The following is a 16,032-nucleotide window of genomic DNA, read 5'->3' on the forward strand; positions in this document are numbered from 1 at the left end:
ATTAAGGGAAGGGGCACTACCCAGACCAGTTTTGACCTTTTGACAAGACCTCAATATAGGTCAAAACTGGTCTGGGTAATGGCCCTTCCCTTAATTCACAGCATTATACATGTCTGCAAGGAGATGTGTGTTGCATCATGAGAGATACTGAGACAAAGAGTGATGAGAGCTTGGTCCACCTTTACCACAAGTTGCCTCAGTCCTGAAGATACTTCAGGCACAAACTTTGTTTGCTTACACTTGGATAAAGGATTAAACTAAATTTATTACAAACTTTATTTTAATTAAACACATCAAAAAAAAACTATACAATGTAACCAATGGAGTGCTTGCACCACTTTATTTTATTTTTTTAAAGCTCACACAAAGTTGTTTTCAATGTGAACATTAGATTTTTTTTTTTATTTAAATCCATTTTAGAGGAAAAAGATACTTTAAAATTCTTAAACACAAATTAAATAAAAAAAAAACATACAAAAAGCATTAAAATAAGATACATAATATTCATTATTAATGTTAATGTACTTGAAAGAATTACAATTTTCAGAGTCAGAAATACAATCTTCATATGGAGAGAGTCCTGGTGAAAAGGTTCATTTGATGAAGTGGTCTTGAAGAAGTCAACAAGCTTTAGTTGCCTTAACCTTGGTGCTGCTTCCTTATTGCTGTAGATCGATATTCTCTAAAATGTTCATAAGGAAGTACATCAGGAGCTGATGATTCAGTATGATGTTATACATATGATGTCTTATAACTGACAATTTAGGATGAGGTGCAACTGATTCTATGTCTTTGTCATCATTGTCCTCTTGTTCTCCATAAAGAACTTTTTCTACAATCTCTACCTCAGAAAAAATTTGATAGCCTGGATCACCTTCATCATTTTCAAGCCACTGTTTCACACTGTTCTCAGTTGGATTTTTGTTTCCAGCCCTCAGAAGAGTGTCCCAAAAATTAGATGCCTTTACTCCCTCAAAGTCCATTTCAAGTTCTACATCATACTTTTTCTAAGCATTGGCCAAGATATAAACTTCATATCTTTCCATGTAGCTGCTAAATTGAACATTGTAGATCTGATATTGTATGCATGTAAATTTTGCAGTGTCCTGGTGCCTCTTGTATCTTCTGTTTCTTCTAGAACGGGGACGATTGGAGAAATTAGTGAGGGACTATATACAGCGTTGGGCAGATGAGGGTAATATTATCTGTGAGAATCAATATGGATTTGTTAAGGGGTGCTGTTGCTTTAGTAATATGACTGCCTTTTATAATAAAGTGACAAGAGCAGTTGATGAGGGGAAAGTCATATACTGCCGTTTTTTAGATTTTGCAAAGTTGTTTTACAGGGCGCCACATGATAAGCTGATATTTAAGTTGCAGCACATGGGTTTAAATGTCGGGTTAGTCAAATGGATTCAGGATTGGTTGTCTGATAGGTATCAGAGAGTTGTGTATGGTGGGGCAATATCAAGGAAGCAGAATCTTACAAGTGGGGTTCCACTGGGCTCAGTACTGGGACCTGTATTGTTCAACCTTTATATCAATGACATTGTCAATGGATTGCAAGGGATATTCAGTTGTTTGCAAATGATGTGAAGATGGGAAGGGTTATCAGTAATAGTGCAGATGTGGCAGTCCTGCAAGAGGATTTGAATAAACTAGACAGATCGGCAAATGAATGGGGGATGTCGGTTTAATGCAGCAAAATGTCGTCTTGAAGTTTGGGATCCATTGATGGGAGGATGCATACTCGATTGGAGGAGCTATACTGGAGGGAGTAGGGGGAGAGAAGAGATTTGGGGGTGATGATTGATAGAAAACTGAAATTCAGAGAGCATATTGCAAAAATAGTGAAAGTAACCCAGAGAATTGTTGCAATATTGAGAAGGATGCTGATCTTTTGAGATGAGAATTATCATTCCATTGTATAAGACCCTAATCACACCACACTTAGACTATAGTTCTCACATTTGGTCCCCAGGATTTGAAGGGGATAAATTAACTGTGGAAACAGTACAGAGGCGGATAACAAAGATGGTTTCAGGACTGTACAATGTCAGTTACGAGGATCAACTGAGGGAATGTGAACTGCAAAGTTTGGTAGATATAAGTAGGAGAGGTGATATGATCGAGACTTTTAAACTGTTCAGAGGCAGTTACAGGGTAGACATTGGGGAGTTCTTTCACTTGGTGGAACAGCAGGAAGCAGCAATGAGAGTGGATCCTTGGATGTGTTGAATAAGTTCTTTAATTTTGCAGGAAGTTTAAAAGTGGCTTTAAGGTTGTATTTTTGTAGTATTTTGTCTGATATCCCTTTAATGCATGGAATGGTTACAGTTTTATTATAGTCTTGTTTATTTTTATTTTTAAGTGAGGTTTTGAACAGAATTTTGTTGATAGTATTTTGGCTGTAACCATTTTTAGAAAGGTATTGCTGATAACTTTTAATTCATCTTTAAGTGTTTGTTCAGTGGAGCAAATCTTCAAAGCCCTGTTTTCTTTAAGTGTATTATTATTATCGAGGCCTCTGGAGTCAAAAGACTCATCGTGGGAGGTCGTTCTTAGGAAACACAAAGTTTATCATACATGGACTCATTGACCGTTCTTGCTCTAACCACTCTCTCAGGCAATGCATTCCAAGTTTAAACCACCCTCCATGCAAAGAAACTACTCCGCACACTCTTGCTCATAGCTTCCTTTCGTAACTTCCAGGGATGGCCTCTTTTCATCCCTCCTTCCTGCCATTCCACTAAGTGAAAGAATGCCCCAATGTCTACCCTATTAGTGTCTCTCAACAGTTTAAAAGTCTCGATCATATCACCTCTCCTTCTTCTATCCACCAAACTCAACAGTCCACATTCCCTCAGTTGATCCTCGTAAATGACATTGTACAGTCCTGAAACCATCTTTGTTATCCACCTCTGTATCCTTTTCCACAGTTAATTTATCCACTTCCAATCCTAGGTACCAAATTTGAGAACAATAGTCTAAGTGTGGTCTGTTCAGAGTCTTATACAACAGAATGATAACTCTTTGATCTCTGCAGGTCAGCATCCTTCTCCGCATTGCAGCAATCCTCTGGGTTACCTTCACCACCTTTGCAATATGTTCCCTGAATTTCAGTTTACTACCAATCATCACCCCCAGATCTCTTGTTTCCCCTACTTAATCAAGTATAGCTCCTCCAATCGACTATGCATCCTCCCATCTATCTAGTTTATTCAAATCCTCTTGCAGGGCTGCCACGTCTGCACTATTACTGATAAACCATAACATCACCTGCAAACAACAGAATATTCCCTTGCAATCCATTGATATAAAGTTTAAACAATACAGGTCTGGGTACTGAGCCCTGTGGAACCCCACTTGTAACCTTCTGCTTCCTTGATATTTCCCCACCATGCACAACTCTCCAATACCTATTACATAGCTAATCCTGAATCCAGTTGACTAACCTGACATCTAAACCCATGTGCTGTAACTTAAATATTAGCTTATCATGTTGCACCCTGTCAAACACCTTTGCAAAAATCCAAAAACATGGCAGGTTATGCATTTCCCTCATCAACGGCTGTTGTCATTTTATTATAAAAGGCAATCATATTACTAAAGCAACAGCACCCCTTAACAAATCCATGTTGATTCTCACAAATAACATCATCCTAATCTGCCCAATGCTGCATAGTCCCTCACTAATTTCTCCAAGACCTTAACAACTACTGATGACACACAATCCGGCCTATAATTAGACACTTCCAGTCTGCTACTGCCCTTGTGCAGCGGCACTATCTTACCTTCCTTCCATTCCTTGGGTACCTTTCCCGCAGCCAGACTTTCATTGAAAAGCCAGGAAAGGAGCTGTCAGTTCTTTAGCACATTCTGTCAAAACCCATGAAATACATGAAATACAATCCAGTCCCTCTGCTTTACTGACATCCAGAGTACTCAGTATTTGGAACACACATTCTCCTCTTGCACCACTAAACCTCACACCTGCCCTAGCCCTCTAGTATTAAAACCTTCTTCTCCAGGATGAAATACTCCAATAAAGTGTTCATTGAACAACTCAACTATGTCCTCTGCATCAGTCACTCTATTCCTATTTTTATCCCACAATGTCATTCTTCCACAATCATTTCTCCTCCTTCTGCCACATAGCTAAAAAAAACCCTGGGATATTCTTCTTTGGATCTTAGTGCCAATCTCTTCACATATTCCAGTTTTGCCTTCCTCACCATACTAGTCACTCTTCTGGCCTGCGCCTTATATTCTTTGTGTATCTGCCCTCCACTCCTCTCCTTATATCTCTTCGATAATCTCTTTTTCAACTGCAGTTCCTGTTTGATATTGTTTGTCATCCACTTTACACCAAATTGTGTCCGCTTCTTCACTCGTGGAATACAGCTTACTATTGCTACTAACAAATATTCGTTCACAGTTTCCCGAGCACTAATGATATTCTGGCCTTCCAATTCTGCCCTCGATGGAACTGACCCTAGTTGATACCTAAGACTATTATAATCACCTGCCTTATAATTCCACATACCTTCCCTTTTCTTTGATACTCCTGCATGTCTATTCATCTTCCATGTCAAAATGACAAGGTCACTCTCACCAACTGGGGGGGGGGATGTCATCTCAGTTATTATCTGTTCTTCTACTATGACTAAATCCAAAACTCTTGAACCTCTTGTTCCCTCTATTACATGTTGCCTAAGACATTTGTGCCTCAAAGATTCTAGTAGAAATTCCATTCCCTTATTACTACATGCATTTTCCTCTTCCCAGCTGATGTAGTTAAAATCTCTCATAACAATCATTCTTCTTGCACTTGCCAAGCTCAACAGCCTAAACATTCCATGCTCCCCATCCTCCGTACTCCTTGGCTTGTAGCAACATCCCACTAAATATCCTGTCTTGCCACCTCTACCTCACACCATATGCTTTCCAAACCATATTAGTGTCACTGCCTTCCAAAGCTGCCACTCTTAGAGGACATAAATCATCAATTATCATAAGCAGTACTCCACCACCACGTTTTCTCCTCCTATCCTGCCAAAAAATGCTGTACCCTGCTACTTCTATTCCTGTTATTAATATCATCTTCCGTCAACCACATCTCAGAGATCCCAATAATCTTCGGACAGGCTGATGCTATTAGCACCATTCATCTCCTTTATTCTGGATACTCCTGCCATTAGTAAAAAGCATAAAAATGTCACTGCTTCTATACTTATCATTATCCACTCCAGACTCCACTGGACTCAGTGTTACCTGATGTTGTCCTCCCCCCACCCCCAAGCACTCATTCCCAAAAGAGGCCATCCCTGCTACCATCGACCCTGGGAACTCTAGTTTCCCCTGCATTGACACACCGACTCATTCAGAAGACAGCAATCTCTCACATACAGTTCCTTTCTGTCCTCTAATGCACTCCAAGCATCGGCATATTCCCATCGTCTCTTCTGACACATTCTGGCTAAATAATGTTATTCATTATTACTGCTCTTCTGCTAAGCTCCTCATTATCATACCTGGATAACACACACACACCATCTTCCTTCTCTGCATTTTCTTTTGTACAACCTCAAGCATGAATCTCAGATCTCTCGCGACCAGATTTACACTGCCTTCCAAGTCATTCGTGCCCACTATCAAAATCATTTCATCCACCCTTTCACCCTGCTTAATTGCCATAGACACAATTTCTATCATTCCTCAAGGCAAATACTCCTCTGGCATCCTATCTTACACACCACGGATAATGGAGGCTCCATACATCACACCTCTTACCACTCTGTTCCTTGATTGCTCACCTGCATTCCTCACTCTCTCTCTCTCCTCTAATCCTTTCTCTCAGTGTTCCCATACTAACCTGCTGTCCTGGCATCACTCTATCCCTGGTTCCAGCACTCCCTCGCATTCTTGTCACTTCCTCTCTCTGACTGTTTCCATTCTCTCCTCTTTTATCATTCCCATAACTCTCTTCTACTGTTTCTATTTTCTCACTCTATCCCTGGTTCCAGCACTCCCTCGCATTCTTGTCACTTCCTCTCTCTCTCTGACTGTTTCCATTCTCTCCTCTTTTATCATTCCCATAACTCTCTTCTACTGTTTCTATTTTCTCCTTTTCTATCCTTCCCATACCTCTCTCCCATTCCCTCTCTTCTACTGCTCCTATTCTCTCCTCTTCTATCATTCCCATAACTCTCTCTCTCTCACTCCTCCTCTGAATCGCCTTGTATTCATATCTTCCATTTGCCTACTCTCATCTTTCATACTTCTCATCTCATTCCTGAGACATTGCACCTCCTCTTTCAACTCTTTTATCTCTCTCTGCAAGTTAGTCACTCTTACTCGCCATTCATCTTCCCAATCAAGACCATCTCCGAAAACTTCATAATCATTCAAAGTCTTCCACACTCCCCACTCTTATTTTTTCATTCATATTTTGCTCATTATTCTCACCTATCACACTACTCGACTTTTGAGATTCTCTAGCTCCTGACACAAGGAGGTCAGCTATCATAACATCTAACTCACCGAATTTCTCCCATTGCTTACATTTTATGCATATATGCACTCTCCTCTTCTCTCACCCACCACATATCCAACTGCTGGGATGCATACATGCCACAAGTCACACATGCAACAAAATCCTTATTATGTTACGCAACATAGAGACCTTGAATGGGGGAGGACTTGTTAATACGCCATTCGTAATTGAAGCTGCAGCTGCTGTCATCATTAACTTAGTGCCGAGGAACTACAACTAAACGCTAAATACTATGCTATATGCTCTACTGTAAGCTAATTTACTTACACTATACTCAAACAAACTATACTCTGTTTGTTTAAAAATGACAAGTATAAACTATATTTACTATTCTAAATAACAAAAACTTATCTTCTCTTCCACCGCAGATGCGAAAGACTCTGACCTCACCTTCTCAGTAACCTAAAAATAACACAATATAACAACTAAAGTCCAAAAGCAGCACTACTAAAGAACACTTGTGTTACTGAGAAAAAAAATGTAGCACAATTCACGACAGACTTGTACACACTATACACCGTTTAAAAAACACTTTTTTTTTTTACCAGAGCTCAAATCCATCGCCACATGCTTCAGCAACTCTAGCACCACAATTAAAGGACTAATTGCTGAGAGAATCCATAAGGTCTGCTATTGGACATAAGAAGGATGTGAGGACGAATATCAGGAGACTATTATAAAGAGTGAAAGAAAACAGTGTAGTAGGAAAGGTTGTCAGTGTGTTGCTGACGTATGATGATGAGTTGTGACAGAGAGCCATAATCATTAATGGTATGCTAGCAGAGCTGTGTGAGGAAAAGTGAGGGAAATTGAAAATGAACTGCTCTGTTTGTTTAAAAATGACAGAAGTATCAGAAATAAGGGAGATAAAATGGTTTAGGATTGAGTTTATTTGCCCCAAAATCATTGGAATAAGTGAAACATGTTTGAATGAAGGGGGATATCATAATGGGAATAGAAATGGAAGGATACGGTATTTTTCACGAGGATAGAAAGGGCAAGAAGGGAGAGGGAGTGCTGCTCATGATAGCAGGGGAATTAAGTCCACATAAAGAAGACATGAAAGGGGGGAAATAGTGGCAATTGTTTTGAGGCAGTGTGGTGTAACGTGGAGGTTGGGAGGAAGACATATTTAGTTGGATGTTGTTATAGGCCTGGGAATGTGGAGGGTGGTGATGAAGAAATGTATAAACAACTTGGATTAGTGAACAAAGGAAGGGTAATTATTATGGCGGAATTTTAATTATGGTGGTATAGATTGGAATGAAGAGATAGCATCTGGGAATAAGGAAAATGAATTTCTCTAGTTCTTGAGAGATAACTATCTCAGACAGCACGTAAAGGAGAGCAAGAGATTATCAAGAGTTCTAGATTTGATCATTTCATCAGAGGATGTAATTGTGAGAGGGATTTCACACTATCTTGCAGTTGGTGAAAGAGAATATGAAGTAATCATGTGTTGTGGCTACTCATATGCAGACTTTTATGAGGAAAGGATATATGTAGAATTATAAGGCTGGTGATTATGACAAGCTTAGGAGACAGCTTGGAGCTATAATATAGAACGAGGAGTTGAGCGGTAAGGAAATAAATGCTGCATGGGAACTGACAAAGAAATACATAACAGGATCAAAGTGTAAATGTATTCCAAAGGCCAAAAAGGCTGAATAAGGTAGGTGTAAAATGGATGAATGTGGTGATCAAACGTGAAATCTGGAAAAAAAAAGTACTTTGGAGGAAGTACAAGATGAATAATGGTAATAATCAGTCACATAAAGAGTATAAAGAACAAGCCAGGAAAGTGATTTCCATCTGTTAGTATGGAAAGAGTATGAGCAGAAATTGGCAAAATCAACCAAAGAAAAACCCTAGAGAATTTTTTTAGATATGTGGCAAGTAGAAGGAAGAATAATCATGGTAAGATGAAATTAATGAATCAAAGTGGCAGAATGGTAACTACTGCAGAAGACACTGTCTTCTGCAGTAGTTACCATTCTGTGATCAATTCATAAGGGTGTTTCATCCTGATCAAGGTGGAATCATGAGGAAATTAAGTGTATTTGAGGAAATAAATAACCTTGATATCGATAAGGCAATAGGATTTGATGACATATCACCACACATCTTAAGGGAACGTTCCAGGAAATTGGCAGTAGCATTGGCATGCCTGTTTAATAAAAATCTTACAACAGCACAGGTTCCAAGGGAGTGGAAAGAGGGTAAAATTGTTCCACTACATAAAGGTGGTGATAAGGCTGTAGTTTTAAATTATAGGTCAGTCTCTATAACAAGGTGAAAAATAACTTGGACAGGGGAGATACATATACAGTGGTGTACTTAGATTTTGCAATGAATTTTGATAAGACTGCCACACAACAAACTCTTAAATAAATCGAAACAGATGGGATTAGATAACAGACTTCTGATTTGGATGAGTGACTGGCTGTCAGATACGTACCAAAAAGTTGTGTATATGGGGATACGATATCCCAGAAGAGAAAAGTTCACTAGTGGTGTGCCACAGGGTTTAGTTTTGGGGCTATTGTTGTTCAATTTGTATGTTAATGATATTAGGATGGGTTTAACTAGTGATATGCAGCTGTTTGTACATGATGCAAAACTGGGGACAATGTCGAATCAAGCAGATGTTATGTCCTTACAAGAGCACTTGAATAGATTGCATGAATGGGCAGGTAAGTGGTACCAAAGTGTAAAATTTTGAGATTTGGTATGCAATGATGGGATGCAAAGTATGCACTTAGTGGGGAAACTTTAATGGAAGTAGAAAAGATCAGAGATCTAGGATTACAATGGTTGGTGAGTGGAATGCATTACCTAAGTGTGTTGTGGGTGTAGACACACTGAATCACTTTAAAGCATGGTTAGATGAGCATTGCATGCAATAGTGTGTACCTCCCACAATGAGTCTCTGACTCCATGGAGGTCAACTGTTAATAATAACTATTAATTATTTCTTCTCTTGTTGTGGAGTTTATGGTCAGGTTTATGTGTTACTGGGCTTAACATGTCAAGATATGCATTAATAGTTGGAGAGTCATGGTCTAGGATATTTATACTGATATCACCTATTAGGATGCATCTATCTGTTTTGTAATTATCGATGTCTCTAATCCATGTCTTTAATTCTTGAAGGAAACTAAGCAGGTTGGTATATTTGGATCTGTGTATTGTGTATTTGTGGTTGTGTCTGTCATTAGTCATGATTTCCAAGAGCAATGTTTCTGCATGTTTGACAGAGGTTAAGGTTTTGGTCACGCTTTTTATTTATGAATGGCATAATGCGACCTCTATTTTTTTTTATGGTCTACATAAGGTGTAGGACTGGTAATTGTTAATGATTTCTGCAGATGCTTCTGTATAACTTATAGAAACTTTGGTCAAGATTGGAACATAGATATTTGTTAGGATGTTATTGAGCAAAACTGACAAACTAAGTCAGTATTTCTTTATGCTTCTTATATTAATGTGTAATAAGGTGAAGAACTTGTGCAATTGTCTATCCACTTATTTAAAATTTTGAAAACAGTACAGTTAATATTTTCTGGCTGAATAAGTTCACCAGGATTGATGGTAGCCGTGTTAGTCTCGAAAATGGTGTAAGATTTACTTTCTATAGGATGGGGGGGGGGAGAAGAAGGATTAAGTACCATGCTGGGAGATTAATTAAGTTGGATTCATATGAGAATACTTGAATGTGGATATTTGCCAGCCTGGTTGGCCGAGTGGTTAGCATATCAGCTCTCCAGCCAAAAAACTGCAGGTTCGAATCCCGCCTTGGGCATGGATGTTTGTGATTGTGTGTGAAAATACTGGTGGTGGTGGTGGGTGGTAGATGGCTTGGTGTAGATGATGATTGTAGTTGTAGTTCATTGTAGTTGGTGAATTGAGTGGTAGAGTAGGTGCCCTCCCTCGATGAGTCATCGCACTCCCTGGAGGTGTCATGTAATAATAATATTTTCAACCTTTCTAATAAAGACCTGGGAGTCTTTAGTCCATATTTTTTTTTCTATTTTTGTTTTCCTTGTTTATATAATATGTTTACGAAATATGGGGCACAGCATTCTGTCATGTAGATTGGAGTTGAGGACGAAACACGTGATCACTGGTGGGTGGGGATCTCTTTATTTCATTGTGGTCACTGATTGTTATGATTATTACATGGACAATTCCATGGATTCTACATATTCGTTGAGGGAGGAAGGTCCTATACATTTTACCGAATACTAACCAATGTTTGCACAGTGCCTATTACATTCTTCTTTGAACTCCTTCACTGACAAAGCACCCACAACTAATTCCACTCACTTACTGCTCTCCAAACAGAAAATCTAGTTCTCACACTTGCAAATTACATACCTGCCCAATTTCCAGAAATCCCCCCCCACACACACAAAAAAAAATTCCCTGTATCAATCCTATAAAATCCTTTAAGTCAGAAAAAGACTATCAACCAATTTCTGTAACATACAATTCTTAGCTTCATAAGAAATATTCCAGAGAGCTGCCACCAACTTAGTCATTCTATTGATAACAGAACAATATCAATAGAATCAAACAGAATGATTAAATTAAAGTAGCTTATATATGCAATTTAATTTGGGATCCACAGATGTAATACTGGAAGAAGTGGAGGAAGCAAAGGATCATGGGGTAATTGTGGACAGAGATTTGAAATTCTGAAGGGATATTGCAAAGGTTGGGAAGACATCTCAGAGAACTGCAGTAATGTTGAGAACATTGACAATGAATGATAAATGTATGTTTGGGCTGATTGTATAAAGCTTTGGCAAGAACAGATCTGGATTTCTGTGCTCAGATCTGGTCACCAGGATTTGAAGGGGATGAAGTAACTTTGGAGAAGGGGTGCAGAGGCAGATCACAAAAATAATGTTAGGGCTGTACAATGTTTATTATGAGGAGGGGCTGATTGCAGGCAGACTACAGAGTCTGGTGGATAGAAGGCAAAAGTAGGATAGATACAATCGAGACATTTAGGTGTTGTTGAAGGGTATTTATCATATTAACACTGAGGAGATTTTTCATATGGTATAATGAGGGAAAGGAGAAAGGACAAGGGGCATCCCTGGAAGTTGCAAAAAAAAAAAAAAAAAAAATGGTGGTGAGCAAAAGGCAAGTAAGGAGTAAGTTTTTCTGCATGGCAAGTGGTAGCAGCATGGAATGCATTGCCTGAGAAGGTGGTGAATGTACAAACTGTGAACAAATTTAAGCAGTGGAATATAGGCTTTGTGTTGACTTCTCCTGATGAATCTTGCAACTCCATGGAGGTCAGGAAAATAATAATAATAATAATTATGTATTTTAATGATCAAGTCTCAATGCAGCTATATTTTTTTCATTTCCTGCTAATAGAAATACCAAACTTATGAACTGTATTTATTTATTCATTTACAAAAATTGTAATAATAATAAGAAATCATTAGCATATTTATTAGAGAATGAAAAATGTGCACAGAGCTGTTTTTCATGATTTCAGCGCATTTCTAATAAATTTTGCATCATCATTTACTACATAATTAAGTTTGTTTGCTATTCAAGATATGCAACATGTTGTATACTTACCCAAGATACCTTATTTGATGCTGAACAAGAGCCATTTCAAAGATCATTGGTTGTTTCAGTTCATTGGGCTGATATATATATAAAAAATACAAAATGTGTCAAGTTATTTTTAAAATATCATTCTCAGATCACTTTATATTTAAAATACAATGCTTAAAAATTAAATAGCAGTACAATAAGAATTTCTGAAAAGTTCTGGCAAAGTTTCTATAACAGTAATACTATTTGAAGTTCACTACTGCTGCAAATAATTATAACTTCACCAGAGCAAACTGCATGTAATGGTAGATGATATCAATATTTACATTTGAAAGTTTTTTGTTTTTTTTACATTGTGTAACAAAGACTTTTATTTTTTAACTTAAGCTAAAAATAAATGCAAGTTCCATCTATTGTGAGGGAAATGGGAGTGGTCAGACTGAAGTGAGGTGTGGTGTAGCTGCGTAGCTGGCAGGGATGGGATTGTTAGCTTTGTATACAAATGTAAGGAGTATTTGAAATAATAGGGCTGAGTTTGTTGCACTGATTGAGTCATTATGACCAAAGATAATTGGAGTAAGTGAAACTTGACTGTCTGAGGATGATATGTAGTCTCCCCCCCCCCCTCTTATCTGCAGGTTCACTTCCCACGGTTTCAGTTACCCATGGTGAATCCTGGTCCAAAAATATTAAATCGGAAATTCCAGAAATAAACAATTTATAAGTTTTAAATTGCATGCTATAATGAAATCTTGTGCAGTCCCACCTGGAAACATTTGTTTGTCAAGTACATTCACACTATACTGCATACGCTATCCACCCATCAGTCACTTAGTAGCTGCCTCAGTTATCAGATCGACTGTCTTGGTATCACAATGTTTGTGTTCCAGTAACTCTTATTTTACTTCATAATGGTTCCAAAGCACAAGAGTAGTGATGCTGACAATTCGGATAATATACCAAAGAGAAGCTGTAAAGTGCTTTAAGGTGAAAGTTCTCGACTTCATAAGAAAGGAAAAAAATCTTATGCTGAGGTTGCTAAGATACCATTCACGGTATCTTTATTATAGTAAATTGTTATAGTTGTTCTATTATATTATTATTTATTGTTGTTAATCTTTTACTGTGCCTAATTTATAAATTAAACTATAGGAAAAAATATAGTTGAAAGTTTATTTTTCACTTGGTTAGACTATAATAAATTTAGTTTAATCCTTTATCCAAGTGTGAGCAAACAAAATTTGCGCCTGAAAGTATCTTCAGGACTGGGGTAAGGTAGTACAACACTGGGCAACTCGTTGCAAAGATGGAGCAAGCTAACATCACTCCTATCTCAGTATCTCCCATAGTGCAAAACACTTCTCCTTGCGGATATGTATAATGTTATGCATTAAGGGAAGGGCCACTACCCTGAGTAATCTAATAAAAAGGTGGCACACCATTTGGCAACACCTATAGGTGGAGATGACCTTGCTAATGCTTCTGCCTGGTATCTCCACTTGGACCTGGCTCCCACTGAAGAGACCTCAATAAAGGTCGAAACTAGTCTGGGTAGTGGCCCTTCCTTTAATGCATAACATTATACATATCTGCAAGGAGATGTGTTTTGCATTATGGGAGATACTAAGATAGGAATGATGTTAGCTTGCTCCACTTTTTGCAATGAGTTGCTCGGTGTTGTACTACCTTACCCCAGTCCTGAAGATACTTTCAGGTGCAAACTTTGTTTGCTCACACTTGGATAAAGGATTCAACTAAATTTATTATAGTCTAACCAAGTGAAAAATAAACTTTCAACATCTTTCTGTAAATCCAGAGTAATTTAATAAAAAGGTGGCACACCGTTTGGCAACACCTATAGGTGGAGATGACCTTGTTAATGCTTCTGCCTGGTATCTCCACTTGGACCTGGCTCCCACTGAAGAGACCTCAATAAAGGTCGAAACTAGTCTGGGTAGTGGCCCTTCCCTTAATGCATAACATTATACATATCTGCAAGGAGATGTATTTTGCATTATGGGAGATACTGAGATAGGAGTGATGTTAGCTTGCTCCACATTTGCTGCGAGTTGCCCGGTGCTGTACTACCTTACTCCAGTCCTGAAGATACTTTCAGGCGCAAACTTTGTTTGCTCACACTTGTATAAAGGATTAAACTGAAAAAATAGGGTTCGATACTATCCAAGATTTCAGAGGGGGGGGAGGGAGTCTTGGAATGTATTTCCTGCAGATAAGGGGGCCTACTGTACTATCAGGAACAGAAATTGAAGGATTTACAGTTTTTTGAGAGGATAGAAAGGTGAAAAGAGGAAAGGAAGTACTGTTAATCATTTCAGAGAAATGCCAATGAGTGGAAACTAAAACTTTTAGTACACGTGAAGATCTGTGTAGTGTAAAGTTGAACTTAACAGACTAGTATATCTAATGAGATGTTGTTACAGGCCAGGAAATGTAGAGAATACTGACAGAAATGTTTAGGCAAATTGGCTGGGCATGCAAAAAAGAAGGTGATTCTAATGGAAGACTTTAATTACAGGAATGCAGATTGGAAAGAGGAGGTAGGGTATGTGAACAAGGAGAGTGAATTTGCTGAATTTCTGAGGGATAAATATCTTAAGCAGTATGTGACAGCAGCAACTAAAGGTTTCGCAGCCTTGGATTTCATGATATCATCACAAAATGTGTTTGTTAATGAGGTATTAACACTGCTGCTGGTTGATGAGAGTGATCACGAGCTACTTGTTTGGGAAGTCTTGAAATTTTTTTTTTACCTTGGTTCTACTACACATTAAAGATCCCAAGAAATTATATACTTGGATTTAATCCTTTACTCAAGGAAGCAAAACAATGTTTTGCACATTAAATATATTCACGTCTGAGCTATTTGTGTAGAGCCTAATAACTTCACATCACTTGTCTCAGTATCCCATAATGCAAAGCATTATGGGATACATACTATACACATCGTTTTGGATGCGTAAATTGTTATGCATAATTGGAAGGGTCGCTACCTTGACCAGTTTTGACCTTAATTGAAGTCTCATCAATGGGAGCCAGACCTGGGAGAGATACCTCCTGGGTCTGGCTCTGGTCTTGCAGGTCTTATGTTAATAATAATAATGTATAATGACTTTTCTAAACTATATGTCATGGAAAAATACTATGCTTCTTTATAATGTCAAAAATCGATTGTGCTAAATATTATTATTATTGCCTAAGACCCGACGGAGTCAAAGAGTCATCTAGGAGGTCCTTTTATCATACACAGCTCACCATACCATGCTTTAAACACACTCAAATTCTATGCAGACACCACACTATCAGGCAAGGCATTCCAATCCTTTACAACTCTGCACGAGAAAAACCTGCCTCTCACTTCCCTACTCACACCCTCTTTATACAGTTTCCAGGGATGACCTCTGGTTCTCCCCCAATCTCCCGCTATTTTCTGTAGAACTTCTCCAGCATTGATCCAATAACAACCCTTTACCAACTTGTAGGTCTCTATCACATCTCCCCTCTTCCTCCTGTCCACCAGACTCTGCAAATTACATCTTCTCAATCTTTCCTCATACTTGACATTCCAGAGGTCAGAAACTACCTTAGTCAATCACTTTTGGACCCTAAACACCTTTGGACATTAAAGATCCCAAGAAATTATATATTTGGATTTAATCCTTTACTCAAGGAAGCAAAACAATGTTTTGCATTAAATATATTCACGTCTGAGCTATTTGTATAGAGCCTAATAACTTCACATCACTTGCCTTAGTATGTATCCCATAATGCTTTGCATTATGGGATACATACTATACACATCGTTTTGGGATGTTGAAGAGATGTTGGACCCTTTCCAACATCTCTTCATCCTTCTGCAAACCAGGTGACCAAATTTG

At 38.3% G+C, this 16,032-nt stretch overlaps 1 protein-coding gene across 1 annotated transcript in view; it reads right to left on the bottom strand.

Moving 5' to 3' along the window:
* Positions 1-659: 659 nt before the first annotated feature.
* LOC150098956 (unconventional myosin-Ib-like) overlaps positions 660-16,032 on the bottom strand; it is a 574,946-nt gene continuing 559,573 nt past the window's right edge. Inside the window, exon 21 of the mRNA XM_090405778.1 lies at positions 660-1,007. Coding sequence (XP_090261904.1) covers positions 660-1,007 — 348 coding nt within the window. The remainder of the gene's footprint in view (positions 1,008-16,032) is intronic.

The sequence above is a fragment of the Typopeltis vanoorti genome, chromosome 15 (genome assembly GCF_054136105.1).
Source record: "Typopeltis vanoorti isolate ZY-2024b chromosome 15, IOZ_Tvanoo_1.0, whole genome shotgun sequence".
Lineage (NCBI taxonomy): Eukaryota > Metazoa > Arthropoda > Arachnida > Uropygi > Thelyphonidae > Typopeltis > Typopeltis vanoorti.